The sequence below is a fragment of the Falco cherrug genome, chromosome 6 (assembly GCF_023634085.1).
Source record: "Falco cherrug isolate bFalChe1 chromosome 6, bFalChe1.pri, whole genome shotgun sequence".
In the NCBI taxonomy this organism is placed as follows: Eukaryota; Metazoa; Chordata; class Aves; order Falconiformes; family Falconidae; genus Falco; species Falco cherrug.
Window position 1 is genome coordinate 55099081 of NC_073702.1, and position 22085 is coordinate 55121165.

General features: G+C 37.2%; 1 protein-coding gene across 2 annotated transcripts in view; it reads right to left on the reverse strand.

Moving 5' to 3' along the window:
- ENPP1 (ectonucleotide pyrophosphatase/phosphodiesterase 1) overlaps nucleotides 1–22085 on the reverse strand; it is a 55549-nt gene that overhangs the window by 12163 nt on the left and 21301 nt on the right. For both annotated transcript variants that reach the window (XM_055713726.1, XM_055713725.1), the window contains 12 exons: nucleotides 19823–19920; nucleotides 16161–16240; nucleotides 14669–14788; nucleotides 13415–13524; nucleotides 12127–12192; nucleotides 11744–11816; nucleotides 10111–10219; nucleotides 8826–8957; nucleotides 7282–7313; nucleotides 6023–6150; nucleotides 5051–5120; nucleotides 1790–1877 (listed from right to left, as the gene is read on the reverse strand). In XM_055713726.1, coding sequence (XP_055569701.1) covers nucleotides 1790–1877; nucleotides 5051–5120; nucleotides 6023–6150; nucleotides 7282–7313; nucleotides 8826–8957; nucleotides 10111–10219; nucleotides 11744–11816; nucleotides 12127–12192; nucleotides 13415–13524; nucleotides 14669–14788; nucleotides 16161–16240; nucleotides 19823–19920 — 1106 coding nt within the window. The remainder of the gene's footprint in view (nucleotides 1–1789; nucleotides 1878–5050; nucleotides 5121–6022; nucleotides 6151–7281; nucleotides 7314–8825; nucleotides 8958–10110; nucleotides 10220–11743; nucleotides 11817–12126; nucleotides 12193–13414; nucleotides 13525–14668; nucleotides 14789–16160; nucleotides 16241–19822; nucleotides 19921–22085) is intronic.

Genomic DNA, 22085 nt, shown 5'->3' on the forward strand with positions numbered 1-22085 from the left:
ACTAGAGCCCCAAACAAGTGAAAGAAGATGCCTTTCTGCAGTCCAGATGGCACTTAGCCCTGGGTAAGAAAAAAGGTGAGTAAATCACCTCACATCATTTTCTATCTGAAAGTTAGTGTGCTGGCTTTTGCACAGCCTATTCTTTTAATTCTTTCTACACAGGATGGAGGAAATATAGACCCCAATGACTGCACTTAAAATGTCTGATCTGTCACTGAACTTGCTTTACTGAGATGCCAGTAAGGACTACCTCTCCCATGCAGTGTACACAGAACAGATCAGGGGATTGCAAGAAGGTGGTTCAAGATCACACATGACATAAGACAGCAAAGTACAAAAGGCTGAGAGCCACGCTTCCTGACAACGACCTCTTTCCTGTTCCAGCAAATTTAAACACATGGTTTAAATGTGGTATACCTGAATATCACCACTGATTTCGAGCGTGTGCTGTGCTCCTGTTAAGTGTTTTCTGGATCAAACCCTTTGGTAATACTTTGTCTCTCACAGATGCAGATGTTCGAGCAAGTATAGGTCCTGGCAAGAGAGAAATAGGCAGGAAATAATGGAAAACAGGTGAAGACCTCAAGGGGAATAAATGAATAGAAAGCAGTAGAACTACTGACAGACTTCTGGAGAAACCATGAAATACAGAATGAAAAAAAGGACAAAGGAAAAAGGAGACACAGTAACATTGTGTTTGAAATGGAGGGGGGTGGGGGAAGGGGCCACAAGGCATTTAATTTTCCAGAAAGAAACACCACTTCTCTGGTGCAGTGTACTGTACTATGTCAGAAAATAAAGCTAAGAATACCTATGGCGTGGGCTGTCTGTGATACTCAGATGCAGAAGCAGACTGCACAGAACAGAAATCAATCATGAATTCAAGAGTGACACCATAGGAGGTGTGAGAAATGGGAATTCTGACTATTGCAGATACAACCAGGTCTAGAGCAAGACTCCAAAGCAACAGGACTACAGACTCACAAGACTGTTGCAGTCCATTGAAAAACCAAAAAAAGCGTATTTGGAACACCTGTTGCATTAGACAATGACAAAGGACAAGGAAACATCCCAATCTAGCATTAAAAGATATAATACATAAGTTGAACAAGTGACACATGCAATGATGAATTTGGGAGGAACTGTATTACATGAATCAAGTAAAAAATAAAAGTAGTCTAAATTTTATCTGAACTAAAAACCTATTTATATTTAGTAACTAAAATCAAAAATATGGTAAAGGAAAACAACAAATAAGAAAGCACATGACAAAATACAAGGAATTGTTCAAGTACATAGAAAGCAGAGGGGCTGACTGATTCAGGCTTTCTGGAAACGTGCTGCCTGGCACCTGCACCCATACCATTATAATGCTTGTTTATATACAGTTCTGCCTGGATAAGGTCACCTGAGCAACTGATCTGATAAAGCTTCTAGTTAGATAGAAGAGAAATATCCCCTCTTCTCAACAGTAAAGAGATTGTCAAGTAGTTGCTTTTAGTAGGTGAGTCAAAGCACCAGCTCTGGAGCAGCCAAAGGAACACACCAAGTGACCAGTAGAGAGGAGAGATACAAGGTGGCCTGACCAGTAGATCCTAAACAGCTGTTATGCATTTAGAAGCTGGACCTTTCTGAGAAAGGCAAACAGCCTTTTATTTGTGACTATCAGCAGCAAGCCTTAAGGACAAATTTCTAAGGACACTTAAAAATCTGTTATTAGAAGACTTACAATGCCCATAAGACATTATATTTTATTGAACACAGATGACCCCCCATCAATTGTACTTACCACACATTAAATTATAGACTTCAATGTTTTCAAATGGGTCAACTTGAGTACGGAACTTGAATCCTGGTCCAAACCCAATAAAGATAGCCTAGGATTTACAGAGAAAAAATAAAGTGGAATCCTCTTTAAGATAAGTTAAAATGGAAAATATCCTGAAAGAAAATACCCTCTGTATATGAAGAACTTAACCTTTACTTCATCAACATAGTTTGGATCAAGTCAAAAGCATGTTTTTCCCTAAAAAAAAAGGAGATGTATAAGAATAACTTTAAGCAGTGAATGAGTATTAGAAAACCCAATTTGTCTCATTGTTGCCTTCAAAAAGTTGCCTTCAGCTATTTATGAAGTCCCTTGCTCTTTTCTGCCTTTCAAGAAGTTAAATTCATTTTCTTAAAGGCTTTAAGAGATTTAATGGAAATGTTGAGCCAAAGTAACCATCAAATTTCATGCCCTGTAACCAATTTAGAAGCTTTTAACTTCAGGCTATAAAAACATCTGTTGTTAGTAATGTTTTAAATGGCTTAAGCAATGGCAAGATGCTAAGCGTCTGTGCCTGGTTTGCAGCTGTTCTTTCTTCTTGCACCACTTCCTGAGCTGTACTGGCACAAGCTATTGTGTAGCCATACAGTGAACCTGATCCAGGAATGCAGCCAACTTGAAAAAAATTTTCTTTTTTTCCTGTTGGCTCTTTTCCTTCTGGTTCAGTTCCCCGACCTACTTAATGCTGCAGTCATGCAGAGCTTACACTAGCATAGAGCAGGGCTGGCTGCACGAGTAAGAACAGGGAGGCAAGGGAAGCAAATGCTTAAAAGCAACTGCTACCAAAAAGATTTTTTTTAAACTTATTGTGAGATATTCAGCTTATTTTTAAAGTAAGTGAAAAAGATTGCACCCATCTGTGGTATCAAGATACTGAGCGAGTGCTGGATAGCATCTTCCTGATCTCAAAGCTCTTTGCAAACAATGCAATTCTCAGATTTCATAGCTGTGTGGCAAAAACAGAGGGTAAAAACTCAACTCCAACTTCTTTCTCTAAGATTAAAGTATGAGGCAGGCTGTCATTCCATAACTGTTGATACTAAAATCTGTAGGCTAATGATTTCCTCAACATGCCTAATTTGAACCAGATGAGGCAAGAACATGCCACCTCCTCTGTTGAATGAGGTAACTACAGAGGATGAAATTTAGACTGCTGTAACATTAGTCACAAAAAGTTAAATTATATCTGTTTTAAGACCAACTAAGGATGCTATGAACTGACTATCTCAAGTCTGGCACAAAGTTTGAATACAGTCAGCCTACTAAAAAAAAATTTAAAGTCAAACTGTAGCAGAGAGAGAATATACTAAACTGGCATTTGGCATCATGTGGCCTTGCTGGTTGTAACCCATTACCAGTTACCCTATCCACAGGTTTCCCATTGTCAAATCGGGGAAGAAAAGTAGGCCTGGAAGGGTAAACCAATGAAAATTATCACAGGTTTTGGCTGACAGTTTTTTAATAAACAGTTTGATGCCAACACTACATAATTCTACAAAACATGAAAATAAGACTTTTAAGAGAAATCTATGCTTAACACTATGTAGGTCTTTTCATAAAGCTTGTTTTCAGTAACTTTTTTAATACAAGAGTCTCTCTCTACAAATGTGTTTACACAATTTCACTGTAATAGTACCAAGCACCTAATGACTGTTAGTGAATTTTATCCTGAAAATAGCCTTTTGAAATGAAGAGTATTACCTTTCATTTTATTAATAGCAGAAATTCAAGCACAAGGATAGGTTAAGTGAATTCCTCAAGTTAGATGGGGCTGACTAAGGATATGATTCCACATTTCCCTAAGACCTCTTCCCATTTCTCATTAAAGAGAAGAATTTTGGGACTCTTATTTTGAACATGACTAACATGCTTTCTTGTGAACAGACTACCTCAACATATACATATTCTAATCATGACACTATAAAATTACAGAGTTGGGAAGATCATTTAGTCAACTTTCAGAAAAGACAGAATCAAAAGTAATTGTTATTTCTAACAGATACTTGTCTGACAAGTCACTGGCAATTCCTGTGGTGGAAACTCCACAGACTTCCAGGGAAAATTGTTGAACTCATGTTCTTTTTAAAAAAAGCTTCACAAGAAATCAAATCAGTATTTCTTTATTGCAGTTTAAGCATTACTTCTGTTCTTAGGCAACCCAGAAAAACAAGAAAAAAAACAGATTAGCCTTACAGACCTGGCTGGCAAGGGAACAGCTTTGCTTGTAAGAGCCTGGGTGACACAGTGGACAGCAAGCCAAACATGAGCCAGCAGCACACCCTGGCAGCAAAGGCGGCCAACAGCATCCCATGCTGTATAAACAGAAGCTCAAGGAGCAAATTGAGGGAAGGGATTATCCCTCTCTACTCAGCATTTCTTTAGGCCACATCAGGATACTGTAGCACCTCCAACATAAATTGGAGACACCAGTAAACAATCATCACAAATTCAGTGGAGGGCCCCCAAGGTGTTTGTGGGCAGATGCTCTTGCCCCATGAAGAGGAACAAGGCTTGTTCAGCATGGAGAAGAGACTACTTCAGGTGGATCAAACTGCAGTCCCCTAGTACCTAAAAAAGTCATCAAGGAGATAGAGCCATGCTCTTCAGTACTACATAGCAGGAGGCAGAGAGAAACACTGAATCGACAGCAGAAACTGAAACAAGAAAGGCTCTGGCTGGCTATAACTAAACACATTTTTAACCAACAGGACAGTCAGGTAGTAGAATCAGTTGGTTAGAAGCTGTGGAGCCTCTGACCTTAGCAGTTTCAGAGATGTAACTGCATAAAGCCCTAAGTAACATGGTCTGGTCATATAGCTGACAGTTTTGAGTTGGAGGTGGGACTAGAGACCTCCTGAAGTCCCTCCCAATCTGAATGCTCTTAATACCTATAGTGACTGTATTAGAGGATTTGATGTTTCCTCTTTTCCTGCTTTTAATGTTACAACAAAAGAACTTGGCACATTATAGTCTTACCAGCACAGTGAAATCTTTAGGGCAAGTCCTGTAGTACTTTTGCCCAACTCTTACAACAACGGAATCCCACCCTGTGTGGGTTACCCAGCACATCACAATAGCAATCCTACAAATACTTGATTTCCTTAATTGCCGATGGAATAATGTCACAGGTCTTAAAATAAAATAAAAATCAGCACCCAGCAAAGACAACATTCAGAAACAGAAGGAGATAAAAATAAGACCTAACATATGTTTAAGTCTCACCTGCATACTGGTGAAGCGATTGTCTGAGCCATGGAATCCACCTGTGCAACTTTTAATCTCAAGAGGTTTCCTATTAAAAATGCAAAGTTTATATAACTCACATTTTACAAATCATGTCAGCATAAGAAACAGGTAGTGACGTATTGTTCATTTGTTAGAGTATTATTAGAGGCTTGTCTGCAGGGACTAGAAGGTCTTTAAGCTCTGGAAGAGAACGCCTTTAAAATCAAAACGATAGTTTTCTCTGCAAATGTTATCCCTTTGGAATTCTCAAGTATCTAGAGTAATTTAAACATCAGATGACACATGAACCAGATGTTTGTTCTCAGAATAACAGATTTTTCACATTACTGTCATTTGGGTAATAGACTTTTACAGTACTTTACATCCTTTTTTTTATTATTAAAAAAATAATTCTAATTTAAAGCATTAAAGCATTCAGCTGGGCATCTTAAAGTAATAAAAACAAATCTCCAACATATGCCAGGTCCATGCATATTATTTGAATCTGTACAGTTCTAGTAACCCAAACCTGATTTGCATATGTTACTGGTGTTACACAACAGAACTTATTGAACATGTGGAGCGAGAAACTTTCATGATGAAAGCCCTGGCATACAACAGAGGTGTTAAAAATTATATTATTATAGCAGATACCATTATTCTGGGAGTTTTAAATTCATTGGTCAGAACATGTAAGGTCATTAACAACAGTGAGCTCAGTAAGTTCAATGTATGCCAGTGGATCACCCCTGAGACTGGTTCAGCCAAGTAGTTATGCATGTGAAGTCTGAGGAGACTCCTCAGGCCAGCAAGAGCTGCAGAGAAAAGCATGCATCTCTTTGCTATGACAAGCTGGAATACCACACTCCAATAGCTGTCATTGAACTCTAAGCATCTTGAAGAGAAAAGTTATGAGAAAACAAGAAATTGTTTTTTCTGTATAATCAAGTACTGAAAAATTTAACTTACCTAGCAAGCTGCCATTGGGAGTCTAAATAGAAGTGCAATGGTTCAATCCGGTCATTATAGGAATAATGGAAACGCTTGGGTAGCAGCTGTTTCATATAAGCTTTGAAAGGCTGATGTGGTTCTATGCACTGAAATGTTTAAATATAAAATGTAAATTTCACCAAAATTTTGCTCATGTCATGCACATTTCCTATAAAGCATCTCAATTGCAAAGGGTCTGCAACAACTTCCACTAAGGACAATGGAACTCCATCAGGTTTGGAATCATATGACCTAGGATGTAAACATTAGTAACTATTTAAGTAAAAAAATATGACTGGTTTTCTGTTCAATAGTTATTAAGAGTATTTATATTGATTCATGGACATGACTTTTGCTTACAGCCTACAATTGTACAAAAAAAAACCCAGTACTCCTTAGAATTAGTAAATAATTACACCGACACATGAACATCATGACGCATGAACATCATGACACTTTCACAAGTGGTAGGAGGCTACCCAGTGTAATAATTCTACAGCTATTTAATATGGAAAGTAACAGACATTCAAAGGGTTTTTAGAGTAGTCACTCAAAGACAAACAAATTTTTCACCAACTCAGGTCCATAAATGATTTTAAAATAATGCAAAAAAAAAAAATAAAAATCAAACCACCAAAAAAATTAAACTAAGTAAAAAACCCTCTACTGTAATATTTTGAATAGTGAAGTCATCCAGACAAACAGCATAGCTCTCACCAACAGTAGTGTCTGCACAACTGAGGGGCAAACAGATTGTGGTGCAGGGATGAGAACAGAAGCCATGTACAGAGCAGAAAAGCAAATTCCTTAAGCTGGAACTGACAAAAAAATATAAAATCAATATCCTCTCTCAAAGCTGTTTGTCAAAAGGTGTGAGCAAGAAGATCTTATGCTTGTCCAGGAAATGGCGCTGAGCTTTACACTGACTTGGCCCTCAGCCAGTATGATCCAGATACACATGTTCCCCGTTTCGAAGAGCAACATAATATAGGTAGTGAAAAGAAATGAACACAAACACTTAGTTAATGCACAACCACAGCCATATGACACCATACTCAACTTTGACCTTCCCTTCCCCTGTGCAGAACTACTTTTGTTGTTGTTACCTGTCTAGAAAATGGAAGGCCACTGATTCAAAGTCCAGATGCTACGTAAGTAAGCCCAACAAACAGCTGATGCTATAAAATACCTGTAAGTGTCAGTAGAAATTAAACTAGAACAGATACAACAACACTTACTGTGAGGTTTCTGACAACGCCTTCATAATTAACTGGAAGAATCATATGTAAGAATTAGTCACCTAAGTTAAAAAAATCAGATTTAAAATTAAAGCACTCCCATCACACAATATAATCAGCTTATTTTCAAAAAAACTCTGGACATCAATTATTTTTCCAGAATGAAGACCATATGAAGTAAAGCAATCACTAAGCTGTCAAGCTATTGCTTTTATTAAATTTTAGTTCACAGTCTCTCCTTCCTTTACTTATTTACAGCTTTAAAATTTTAAGCTGTATTAACCACAGTTTGAAAAACAATCTGAGAAATAAGTTTTCACAAAAGAGGCAACTAAATGCTGTGCTAATCAAGCTGGAATTCTCCTGCTTGCTAATACACTTCTAAGGAAAAAGAAACAAAACCAACTGTCAGGACAGCAGTTTTATCTGGCAAGCATCCTTAGAAAGATAGCCAAGTGCAAGCTGGCTAAGATTCAGATACTTAGACTCAAGCCAAAACGGACCATTACATCATTTAGTTTGACATTTTGTGTAACGCAGGCCCATTACATTTCACACAGTTACTTTGTCCTGAGTCTTGATATCCAGTGCTTGACTAAAACACATAATGATTACAGTGGCAAGGGAACCATTAATAATTCCTGCATAGATATAAGCAGTGCTACAGAGACAACAATGCTACTTCATGAAAACTGCATGCGTCAAAAGCAGGGGATACTCTGCTTTTCTTCTTCCTGAATTTGTTTCTCCAGGGAGAACCTGGAACTGCAGTTGACTCCATGTTCTCAAAGGAAGCATTTAAAAAGAGTTTAAATTAACATCGAGCAATGAAGTAAACAGGACTTAAAGTCATTGGGGTCAAGGCCTACAAGCTTTTAAGGGCATGGAGAACAATAATCTAGATAGAAAAAAACCCCAAAACTATGAAATATGAAGGAAATGCCTGCATTCAACATTAAGTAGTAACAAAAACAGCAGACAGTGTTCACCTAAAATGTGACTGCATAATGCATCAAACTAGAAAATTTGTAAGCATGGATTTTTACTTGTTTATTAACTTTGCAGTTTACTCAACTGCTTCAAGCCATTAAGCCATTTTTCAATAACTAAGAATATAATATTTCTAAAATAATATGTAAATACAGTAACAGTCTAACATTTAAGACAGAAATACAGCAAATTTATACATAAACTGGTAAATCAGGAAATGAGTGGAGATGTGAGAGGAGGATGATTTTGGGGCTGTCTTGAGCACCAAATACCTGAATCAAAGGACTTACTTTCACAAGGCAAGAGCATCTGCAGTTAGTCACTCTGAGGCAGCCCACAACAGCAATCTGTAGGATTCAGATATGCTTTCAGGCCTTAAAGTTAAATGGTCTTTAAAACCACAGGTACACTAGTCAGTATTTCTTCAGCATCCAGGCTGTCCCTAGCTGACCTTCACTCTGGTTTACCAATAGAATATATGGATCTTAAGTTTGTATTCATAAAGTACAAAAGCATGTAACTGAGTAATAAAAATTAGTTTAGCAATTACATACAAGAGAAATACTCATCTGGAACATTATTAGGTCTTAGGCGAGCTGCAGGACCAGGTACTACTATGAAATCTTGAACATTGTCCAGATAGCTGTTGAGATATGCTGTTTTTCTGCAGCTCCCTGCTTCCATCCCTGCAAAAGGAAACAAATTTTAATTAAAAAATGGGAATGTTAGTGTAGATTAGCCTTGTTAAGGAGACATGTAACTGAAGTTGTAGAAGTCAAAAATGTAAGTTCTCAGATCTTTTTATCAGAATCCCCAAGATAACTAAACCAAGGAGACGACAACATGTATGGAAGAAACAAAAAACTGCATAGATACACAGTGTCAGCCATTTCCCTCAGCTGAGAAAGACACTCCAATTGAATAAATAGACATCTTTTTTTCTCTGAAGGGAAGAAATCTTATAAGCCTAAGAACAGTAGCAATGCTTAGACCAGATATTGATTTAGTCCAATATCCCACCAATATCCTATTGAACTAGTGTTCACAACATGTCTAGAGAAATACTCGATAAGCCCAGCAATTATGGACTGATCTTCCTCCTATAAATGTTACTTATCAGTTTCCAGAAGTACAAAGAAGTACATGCATTTGAACTCTTAATAATTCTTGAGAGGTTTATCCTCAATTAATTCCATAAATATTTTTTAAAGCTGTATAGATGCTTGTCTTGGATCATTCCCACTGACAATGAATTCTGCTCGTCAATTTTGTGCTGCATGGAAGTGTGCTTATATTTTTTTTGTCAGGAAAAGCAGCAGAAATAGATTATTGGTAAAATACATAACTTTTTACAAAAAATTAACTCCAGAAATAAAGAAAAGCTATTACAGGAATAAATCAAAGTTTCATGTTAACAACCCCCTAATAATGGATAAGGGAACTGATAACTCAAAGGAAGCTATGGCTTATATTTTCACTTCAGCCATTTGCAAACAATTGCTGTGCAGTGTAGTTAAGAGACAGAATAAAATGAAATCTATTTTTACCAGTTCACATTTTATTTCTGTTATCAGCTGGTAATGATCACAAAAGGAATTAGAAATAAAATATGAAAATCATTTAATCTCCCCTTATTTCTCCACTTCTCCCCCCCCACCCCCCAAGTCTGATTCTCACCTACACTGCTTAGATCTTACACCATCTTGATAATACAAAATATAAATTCTAGGTATCAGCTGCTTTGTTAACTTTGTAGAAACATGCAAGTAAAAAAACAGAATATTACTGTATGAAAATAGCTCTTCAAAATGCTGTTATACTTTATAAAATCAAGTTTACCATGATCTGATATAAAAATAATGTTCAGGCATTTATGCAAGTTCATTTGCTTGAGACCATCCATCAGCATTCCTACTATGTTGTCCACTCTCTGTAATGCTATAATGACCTGCAGGACAAAAACAGGAATGTAAAGTAAGTGCTAACTACTTCAATTAAAAATTTGGATTTATTTCTAGGGAGAGTGAATAAGTTTAAACTGTAACAGTATATGGTAATAAAGATTAAGAAGCAACTCTCACACACCATTCAAGGCTCGCTGCAATCCAGACATAAATGAAGGCCACAGGGGACATACAACTGTGCAGTAACCCCCAAACTTAGGAGTGGGAACACATATAGTGTGCAGCAACAGGAGGTACTGTGAGGACAGGATACTTGGAGCATTCTCAATAGACCATCAAACCTGCTTTTTGCCTATTCCTACTTCTCTCAGTTGCACACTCTTTAGATGCATCGTCTTTACATCTACTGAGAATGGACTCAACAGGTACACCTATACTGAGAATTAAAAATGGGAGCCTGCAGATTGCCTAGCACCTGCACTGCTCAGGGCTACCTCCATCTACAGAAAACCGGCTATATCTACACTGCACAGCTCATTGCCCCATTTTTTTCTGGGCCCTACACCATACTAAGACATACTAAGATATTTCTGAGGAGATTATGTACAAACCCTCAGGGTCTTTCTCTCCAGAACATTCCTGACATACAGAATTTTAGATCCACTTATTAACCAAAGAAAAGGATAATCAAATTAAATGTTCCCTATACTGCAGTTCCAATTAGTTGTGTGCTACTGCACTTGGCACTTACATCCATCTGACTGTTCCTTACAGTAGCAGTAACTACTCACACCTCCAGAGAAATTGGCAAGAGCTTTTTAATGTTGTCACCACTGAGGTCAACCACCCATTTAATATGCCCAAACATCCTGGCCGTTCAAAATGGCAGAATTTTACAAAGTCCAAGAGTTTTTTTTCCTTCGCATTTTTCATTTTGGTTTGTTAAAATGTAAAGCTGCTTAATACTTTTGAGAACAGCAGCAGTCCCAAAGACTTCTTATTTATACAAGAGGTACATAACAGATTATGACAGGGCAAATGTCCCTTTCATCACCCTTTTTACAAGCCACCATAAAATCTAACTGCAGGGAGATAAGACCAGTATTCATCTAACCTTTGCATAGAGACTGGGGGAAAATGAAGGACAATTATGACATAAATACTTAACCACCAAAGCTTGGACTACTGCTACCAAAAAAAAAAAAAAAAAAAAAAAAAAAAAAAAAAAATCATCTCTGCTCTTGCTAAATGGAAAGTATACCTTTCTGTCCCCTTCCTCCTCACTAAAATTAACACAATGAATTAGAAGACACAAACCATACACAAGACATATCCAAACATGCTTTGGCAATTTAAAAGTTACCAAAATAAAGAAAATAAAAATTAGGCCTAAACAGCCTATTTAGTACATGCTTTGTATCAATGTTAATTAAGGATGGGCTGCCTATTCACAACTTATTTCCTAATAAGCATACTGAACATGGTGTTTATTAATCTAACATGAATTTTGGAAGTTCATTACAGAGTCAGAGAATACCTTCAAATCTAAAAAGAAAAAAACTACTTACTCCACTGCTTACTGGTCCAAACTTATGGCCCGAGGAATCTGGTTCTTCTAAATACAGAGTGTAAAAGTGTGGTCTATATCAAACAGTACCAAAAATGTAATATTTTACATACACGTTTAAACAGTTTGAAAAGATTATATTTCAACAATGGATATCAAATATTGGAAACAACACTGTCATTCAGAGGAAGAACACATTAAAGGGAAATAGAGAATGTAACTTAAAAAAAAAGTTTCAGTCATACAATCAGGATTGCATTAAATAGTACTTTAACATCATTAGAATAATGCATAAGATACTGTTTAAAAAGGAAGTAATATTTACAAAGTAATTCATTGCAATACCACTTGAACAGGAAGTTACACTTGCAATTGTATACCTACCTTTCATCTTCAGGTAACTGCAGCCAGCGAAGAACAGTTACCACCCTTTCTTCAAAGGGGATTGAGCTGTATCAGAACAGTATAAGATCAACCAACCCCATATTTTCAAGAGCTAAAAAATTTTAAGTCACATATTACAAAAATTAATGTACTTTAGCAGAGAAAACTGAATTCAGCTGGATGCCATTAAGAGCTATTTAGTAGGATGCAAGTTTACCTATGCTAAGTGCTGTAACTCTACAGGAATTAATGGGAACTTTAGATTGGGCATTGGATATTGTCCCTATTGATTGCAATGTGATTAGAATAAAGCTCCCAGTATTGCTTGTGTTTATTATACAAAGAGAATAACTTGGCTTCGAGGTGCAAAATGATGTACAGGTCTTCATTCCTGTACTATGTTTTGAAAAAGCTTTGGTTTGGTGGTGGGTTGGGTTTTTTTTAATGTTTAAACAGTTTGAATACAAGTTATCATACTATGTCACAAAGTAGATGCTCTGTATCAATTACTGAAGTAGATCAACAATAAGCATGTTGACATGTAATAACATAAGGCACCCATAAAGTTATTAATTCAGCTACTTAACACAAGTAACAATGTAGAAGTTCATGGAGGGGGGGGCGGGGGAAGTAGTAAGTCAAGAATCAGACTTTCCATGCTATATGAAGAACTTAAGAAAATAAAATGATCCTAGGAAGATAGAAATGGAAAAAACCCGATTTCTTGGGCAGGGTTTGAGGTTATTAAATAAATACCGATAAACAGATTTATGTAGAATTTTCATTAGGCAGAAAGTGTTACTTGCAGTGAAAAGCAATCACTAACTAAAATATGACTGCCTTAATGTGAAATATTTTAAAAAATTACAATGAAAATAATTTTATGTTAGAACAATTTACCACAGTCAACAGTAAATTTTAGTTTTCATGGACAATACTGCACCAAGACCTGGTCCATTCACTGTTTGAGAGGTTTGGACTGAATGAACCAACACAAGATTTTTATAAATAGAAACAGACAAGTACTAAAGCTTCAAAGCTGGCTGCTCTTAAAGATGATTTTTCCACATCTTTCCCTTACAATGTTTGCTAAGGAATGGCAGAACGATTAGACAAAGAATCTACACTGTAGTGAAACAAAGTTAATTGCATCCTATTTTGGTTTTTTCCTCACGTTGTGTACAACTACTTAGAAAAACAGGGGAAAAAAAATTATGCTTTCTCCGACATCTGTCCCATTACAACAGTTAAAGTAAAATATTAATCCAAGACACAGGAGTTTACATACCTATTGTATTTTTCATACAGGTTTGGGAAGGTTCCATTAACTGCCACATCTGACCCAGGCCAAAAGAATGTACCTGCTTTTAGACCTTGGTACATAGCCGTTAACCAGATCTGCAGGAGAACAATCAGCATCAGTAGTGCAAGTCACTGAATTAGCTGAGTAACTGCCAGAGCTACCGCCACCCCCACCAACTCTGCACCTTCCAGCAAGTTCAAAACCTGAAAATATAAGTCGAGCACTCTGGACAGTCAGTCTTACATGTCATGGCTATCTACAGTCCTTGATTCCTTACCGCAAACAGAATTACAGAAACACTCACATCCCTTCTGCTACTACATCAGGGGGAGCCTGGACAGAAATAGGAACCATTAGCTTCCATGGATGGAGTGCTAATGCAATGGTAGAACCATATCTGAAAACTAGGAAGAGGAAATGTCTCAAGAACAGCGAAGTAAGAAGGGATAGGAATGTCTGAGGACCTACGTCCCATATAAGCTGAAATATGGGACCAAGACTTCAGTTGACTTTTCCAATTTTACTGCTGATGTCATGATTTGCAGATTTCTGTCTGCTTTCTGCATGTTTTCCTGCCTGACTTGTACACCATGTTCTTCTCAGCGGTCTGCAAAGTCTACATTTGTGTGTTCCTTCCTCAAACAAAAAAAAAACACCAACCCCAAAAAAAGCCAGCCACCACACACACAAAAAAACAGTTGTCTTCACATTACTAAATAGTTGCATCTGTTGCCTTGTTATTCTTCAGGCTAGCACTCACCAAAACTTCCCTATGCCACTTCATTTTGATAGTAGTCTCAACAAATTTGCCAAAGCTATAGAATTAAACCAAGACATTTTCTTTAAAACTACATCTTTAGACTTAGCAGTAACTTGGGCAGAGTGTAAACCTTTACTATTGCTTATTATTAAAGTTAACCGGTCTGTTGATTTCCTCAAAAAAAGTTAACCACAAGCCTACTTCATGTTAAAAACAAAACAAAATCTGGTATCTCTATTAGTCATTTTAAGCTAGTTTTCTCCCTAGAGAAAATTCCATTTACATTCAACAAAATCTGTTACACTTAGTTACATTTGTCATTTTGCAGCTCTAGTATGGCAGTTCCTAATCATGCTGACTAATTCTCCTTGGCTGACTTAGAAGTACCCTCTGTACTCTTTCAACATCACTATGCATCCAAGTGATATTAGGTAACATAACAGGCTGATGTACATTCTCAGCAGTGTATTAATACTTACAGGCTGTCCTTGGTACCACAGTGGATTAAACTTCTCTTCACTTTTAAGGGTGAAGGATGCATTTCTTTTGGGGTCATACATCTTGTTATCAATTATACCATGAGATTCAGGATACAGCCCCTGTAATTGAAAGCATAACTTGTGGCAGCACTATAAAGAAAAAGAACCTTCCAGCTACACAAACCGAAGTCCACTAGACAAGTATGTCCAGTGGATAAACTTCTACTCCACCGCTACCTCAAGACCCAAGTTTAACAGCATCACCAACCATTACTACCAAGCCCTACTTTAAAAGTCTTAATTGCTTCTCAGCAAAATTGGAAAAAAAAAAAAAAAAAAGGCAAGCAACTTGCTCTGGAATCAAGCTGAAAGACACTGTCTCAGTTGATGCATTTCTTTTATCTTTAGTACCAATGACAAAGCAATAACCTATGCTGGACCTCCATCACATGACCAAAACCTGAGGATTTCAAAGGAGAATTGCACATCAGCAGGTAAAAGCTCTAGCTAGGAATCATGATTACATAAGCTGTGAAAGAAGTGCTCAGGGGCACCAGCTGTTAGGTGGTTTTAAGAGACTTTGTGCTCTGCCTTCAAATAGGCCAGCTCCTTTTTACATTAAAGGATGTAACACCACCACCAGTAGGACCCTGATAACCACACCTGCTACTTTTCACAAGAGACAAAGCTCTGTACTGCGCTTGGGGACACTCTCACATGGTTGCAGGGAACGATTAATGCCTCTCAGTTGAGTATACAATCATGGATATTTGTGAGGATTACACAATTAAACTTCTCATTCCTGAACCTGTGTTCCTCAGTGACCAAAAGTCCTGACAAACTGCGAAGGGAAGAAGGAAGTGCAGATCCTCAAATATTTGATTGAATTTTAGTTCTGACATGAATAAACTAAGAAGGATCTGCTCAATTCCGACCCTGCATTCAGTGTTGAAAATCTCAATTATTTTTTTTCCTCCTATACACAGGAGGCGATAAATTTACAAGATCAGCTTTGTGACATTCCTATCCAGGTTTGGGTAAAATCCATCACGGAGTCAACATCAACATGAAGTTCAAATGTTTCTTTTCATATGCTTCGTTACATCATGCCAAGCTACCTTAAAGTCTAACAAGGCTAGCAGTTTAAAAGAGCCAGGTGGCTCTCGCTCTAAGAGCAAGTGAGCTGCTATTCAGTGGAAATTTCTACATAAAGGAGGAGTTGTAAAGTGATGTGACCTTCCACCTGTATGGGAATTCTTGCAGCTAGTCTTGGAAAGATTAGATTACTTAATCAGATTAGATCTGACCAATTAGCTGTAGTGTTATAACTGTTAATCTAAATTAGGTAGAGAGTATAATATATATATTTTCCTATTCTGAAGGGAAATCCTATTATTTTTAACAATCCAGAGAACTACACTACTCCCTTGGAGACAACTTGATAATCAACATTCTTTTCAGTAGTGGAAACATAGTATACAGGAATTCTTACTGTGACAATGGAGTAATGATTGGGAAAGGTTTTTGAAGGATACACTGGTCTCATACTGGAAGTGTATGTTCCACATTTCTCTAGAGGGAGGAAGAAAGAAAATCAGCAAAGTTACAGAAATAAACCCCTTGCAAGCTTCTCTCATGAAGATATATACCTATTTAAAAAGAGAAAATCAAAAGCTATTTCCAGAAAGTTTTTGTTCTTCACAATTGTGGGGTTAATACTCCGTATTTCTTCCCACATTCATTTACAAGCAACTGAATGGCTATTAAAAATTGTATGTACTCATAATGACTGCAATGGTCACATGAGCAAAACCTATAGCCCTTATGAAAAGAATAGATAAGAATTAATAATCAAAGAAATCACACCCTCCAAAGTTGCCCTGGTATGCTGTAAGTGACGCCTGCAGCTTGAGACCAACTAGCTACTTCGCCATGGGCCCTCCTAGAGATGAAATGGCCACTGGCAGTGGTGCCCCAGCTCTTTCAGTCACCTGTGAAGTCACTATTTTTCAGTCTCCTTTTTGGTTTTGGCTTGTTGTTCTGTATTGGGTTTGTTGGTTTGTTTTTTTTTTTTTAAATAAAAATAAGCTCTTATTTTATTTATCTTAGTATATTTTTAAAAAATATCAGTCTTTAAGATTAGTGCACAGTATTTGCTAGTATCAAGAGTCATTAGCCAGGCCAAAGCACTTAAGCAAACCTTACTTAAGTTAGGTGCCTAAATTTCACAGGCAAACGTATGGGCGCCAACTTAAAAAAGAAAAAAAAAAAAAAAGCAAAAATAAAATGCCTTAACTTCATAATTACTATGCAATAACCAAAACCACTTCAACTGATATTAAAGAGCCAAAAGCAATGACCCTATAGAAAGGCCACCACTAGGATATGTTTATTGGCCCTCTGAGTCATTATATATAATAAAAATAAAATAGAAATGAAAGGTTTGATAACACAAGAAGTGTTGTGTCAAGGCACTTTGAACTCATTGGATTGGGCATTTGCATTAGATCTCAGTCAAAAACCCCGAAACAACAGTTTGAGCTAATTGAGACAAAAAGACATCAAGACAGAAAAATAAATCCTCTCAAATTACATAAACATCCCCTCCCACATTTGCATTCTGTAGTAACAAATCATCAGTTATGCATTTTTTGCTACTGCAACACACTTGACATATTTCAACCATTGTTGAGGCCATTTTCCAAAACTGCAGGGTTTTGGTGGAGGTAGGTGGGGAGGTTGGGGTATTTTTTCTTGCTTTGTTTTTGAAGTAAAGAAAAAAAAAATACACTAAAAAGCTTTCATTTTGTCCAAAATCATAGGATGTTTTGCTGGGACTTCTCCATGAGAGTTATTTTTCTTTCTGTTTAGCTTGTTGCCTTCAAGGCAATTTAAGACAAAATGAGGATTTATCTAAAACTTACAGTATTACAACATGCATACTTGAAAATGTCTTCTCTGAACCCCCTATGCACATGTGTCTATGCCAGGGTTCACAGAAAACCCTTAGCTCCATGCTGAACGGCCCACCTTTCAGCAAATAGCAGAGAGAGTGAGTGTGTAATAAAACTTGCTAAAAGTGTAATTAAGGTATTGTCTTACAGGTATCTGATCCAACATACTTCTTCAAGGAGACATCAGAATTTCATTGTAGGCATGGCTGAATTAGAAGGACTAGATAATGGGAATACTTTTATCTAACAGAATGCTGCACTTGCCATCAATTCTTTTTAAAGTGGAAAATCCAGGGATTTTATGTTGCTCTAATTTAATAAAGAATTAAGCAGTCCAATAAGTTACTTAATGCAAGTAACTGTTCACTGCTTTGTAAATGCAGTCATTCATAAATGTTCAAAAAGACACATTTTACTAGTCCTTTAATTGGCTAACTATGACTTCAAAAGGATTCAATACAATTTTTCAGCAATAGTCAAGTAATTTATCAATTATTGTTACTTGTCTACCACAGAGGAATATATTTCATCACCCTTTCCTGCACAGTAAAATACTGTAGTAGTATTTACACTCATAGAAACATTTATCTTTACAACATAACTGCTTCCACCATTTTCAGTGCTTAGATGCATGGGATATGAAGTACATGGAGATTTGAAGCCACAAGCCCCCAGAGTGTCACATGATACATACCCCAGTGACACTAATTTTCGTTCATAAGACTATTTTTCTCTTGCCGAAGAAAGTTTGCCTTATATGAGCTTTTCACCCACCATTTTACTATGAGGTGGGAAAAAAGCCTAGAAAGCAAGGTTTTGTAACAAGACAAAGCTGAAGATCCTGTAGCATATTGTATCACAGAAGGTTTCTACAAGATTACAAAAAACACCCCACAGTAATGTAGAACTGCAAACATAATGCAAAAATAATTTTTCATCCAGACTGTTGCTTATTTTGCTGTGTCTCAACAATGTGTTATTAAACATTCTGATTTTAGAATCCTTTAGAAACTTAAGTTTTGACCATCAAAACCTCCATGGTTCTGGAGAAGTAAAGTGACTTTGATGAAGATATCAAGATATTTCTTAGTGGTCTGAATCTATCATGGGAACAGTGGAAAGAGAAATACAATTTTATAATAGAAGTCAATGAGGGAAGTTGCACTGTAGCCTATCCTGACCAAAGAATGAAGAAACTTTACATGTGGAAGTGGATGTCACAGCCTAGAAGTCCTGCAGACGCTTTGTGGCACTGTTATCTTCCATCTCGGCCACATTTATTATAGCCAGCCTCTCCTCACAATGCCCAAGAAGTCTTCAGTTAAAATGCTTATAACTGCATTTAATGAAATTGTTTCAAATGCGTCATTTTATTCTAACGTGAAACAAAACCTCAAGTACATCTGTGAATTGTTATCCTCTGGAACAGATCAAGTTGTAAAAACCACTGTACAAAACAGCAAGTATTTTTACTGATTTATGTTTAGTCAAATTGGAAAGAGCCACCCCAGGTAGTAATTTATGAACAACAAGATTGGCAAATTTTTCAGACAAGAAACTCCATCAGTTCTTTACAGACCACAGCCAGAACAGTGATATGAAAAGTAACTGAAGTTACTTAGATGCTACAAAGTAAGACATTATAAAAGCTAGGGGCGGGGGAGGGAATAAAATGTGCTTATGAGGCTCTCATTTCATCTGAATTTTTTTGTTAAATGAAGAATCTCTGAGATTCAGCATATTTCTACCAGCCATTCTGTACCATCTGTTCCTAATCTCTTCCTTCTCTACCTTCTTTTTCAAATATGATCAAATGCTTTCTACCTTGCTTTCCATTTTGCAAAACTATTCTACCTAAATATTAGACAATATACAACACAGAATAAAAAGCATGTCTACTTCTATTTTGAAGCAATAAAGTATGCTCACAGCTAAAAGCATCCACCTCCTAAACATGGGAATGGCTACTTAATTTTTAAGGTTTCAATGAATATTGCAAGCGCCCTTTCCCCATGCCCCTCCCCTGGCTTTGCCCTTCTGCCCGCCCATACCTCAAGTTCTCTGTGCACAGTTGTTACTTAGAACAACAACTACAATTTCCATGGGAGAAGAGTGAGGATTTTAAGGTTAAGCATAGCTACATCTATGTGGGTTTTTTTAGGTAAGACATCATGATATTTCTTAGATAAAGACTACTCACGTAATTTGCTAATAACGGGTAGAAGTCCACCCCAAGTCTGCAAATACTCTGCTCTGAAGCCATCCAATGAAAACAGTAACACTGGAGATTTGGTAAATCTGAACAAACAGAGATTCAAGTATTAAAAGACAGACTCTGAGAAATAATTTCCTACCAGCTATTTCCAGAAAGTTTCCCCCAAATCACGGGGATGTTCATTATGGGACTATAAACCAGGCCAAAGAAGTAAAGTCTTCCTAAGCAGGACGGTGTGCAGGCTGGCGCAGCCGTCATCAGAGCAGCTGTTTGCTCCCCTCGCTGGGAGGCTGGCATAGCAACCCTGCCCAAAGAGGCTGAGGGTTGCAGTAGGCCACACACAGGGAAATCATGACAAGGCCTGATTTCACGAACACCCATAAAATAAAAAAAACAAGCCAAGATGCTCATGTAATCCATCTGGTACTCCTTATCTTGACATCAGCTCCACTGGAACAACGCTCAGCCCCTCCAACCCCCCATCCCAAGGTAAGCAGGGAAAGAGAAAAGGCAGTGTGAAGTCATGGCTTTCCTTTATTCACTTAGTTCCTGAACTACTTGTAATCCAGCTGAAAAAAAAAAAAAAAAAAGGAATTTTCCTTTTTACATATACATGCACAAAATCGTAAGAAAGTCTGACATACAGGATATGTTAAATCAGCAATTGTAACATTTTTCCTTTCATCTTATAAAGATTATTTACCCAAGAAGAATTTGTTTACTGTACAAGAAGTACTAACAGTTTCCAAACTAAAAGATGTGGCCTACAACAGGAACCCTGTAACAGTATTTCTGCCTGGAACTTGACATGTAAATTAAGAATGTGATTTCACAGGAACTAGCAAAAATAAATTCTTCCCTTCCCTTCTCCACAGGGCCTGTGTTTTCCAGCCTTATCCCTGTTCAAACAATTTTCCTCCAAGTACTTAAAACATTGCATCACAGGCAGTAACAGTCATCAGTAACTTCTTCCTTAAGAAAAAAATATTCTATGTTTGACCTATAGGTATAACAACATGTGAGACTGCAAAAAAATCACTGCAGTGCAGCAACAACCACTGAAAATACAGATAGGCATAGAAGAATCAAATATATTTTACATGCCAATTACAAGTTTTTTTCTTTTTTATGTTTACAAATTGTAAAATAAAAATGTTTTTCTAGAACTTTGTTGCACTTTGATTTCCCAAAACAAATGGGTGAAGACAAAAATTATTTACAAAGCGTTGACAATTTCTTTAGTGAGGTACACAAAAAAATCCAAATACTCACAACTGAAACATTTATAAGCCTTATTTCAGTCAAACAAACGTGACTATTAAGCTGAAGATCAGTTAGGCAACCAAAACATGTCTATTCAAGAACATGTTAATTGACAATTTGGACAATGCTTCAGCCAAAATGATTTCACTAGTCAGAACCATTACATAGCCTACCCTGCACCCCAGACAAAATAAAACATGATCAGAGGGCTGGAGCGCCTCTCCTATGAGCACAGTCTGAGAGAGTTGGGGTTGTTCAGCCTGAAGAAGAGAAAGTCCTGGAGAAATCTTACAGCAGCCTTCTAGTACCTAAAGGGGGCCTACAAGAAAGCTGGAGAGGGGCTTTTTACAAGGGTATGTCGTGATAGGACAAGAGGGAGTGGCTTTAAACTGGAAGAAAGCAGACTTAGATTAGATGTTAGGAAGAAATTCTTTACTGTGAGGGTGGTGAGACATTGGAACAGGTTGTCCAGAGGAGCTGTGGGTGCCCCATCCCTGGAAGTGTTTCAAGGCCAGGCTGGATGGGGCTTTGAGCAACCCACCCAGCTGAAAGAGCTGCTGCCAACGGCAGAGGGGTTGGAATCATCTGGTTCAGACCTTAAGGTCTCTTCCAAGCAAAACCATTCTATGATTCTACGTATTTATAAAAATGTGGTTTTGTCACCCGGTTTTTATTTATATGGTATATTTATTACCATCTTTTGAAAATCTTAGTAGGGACAGTTAGGTGGGAACAAGTAGTGAATGATCCTTCAGACTGAAACTAAAGTCCTTTGGCAGAACAGAGTAGGGAAACTTTCATGTACTACTTTTGTCCATATTACAAGTATTTTTTTGCACCACCAATTCTGATTTCTGTAACTTTTGCAAATACCTTCTCTGCCCGCCTGTCCCGCCCCCAACAAATGGATTCCCTCCAGTGCAGAAGTCTAAAAGTCTTCACTGCAAATTTTCCTGCAATAAAATATGAAATTTGAGGCAAAGAC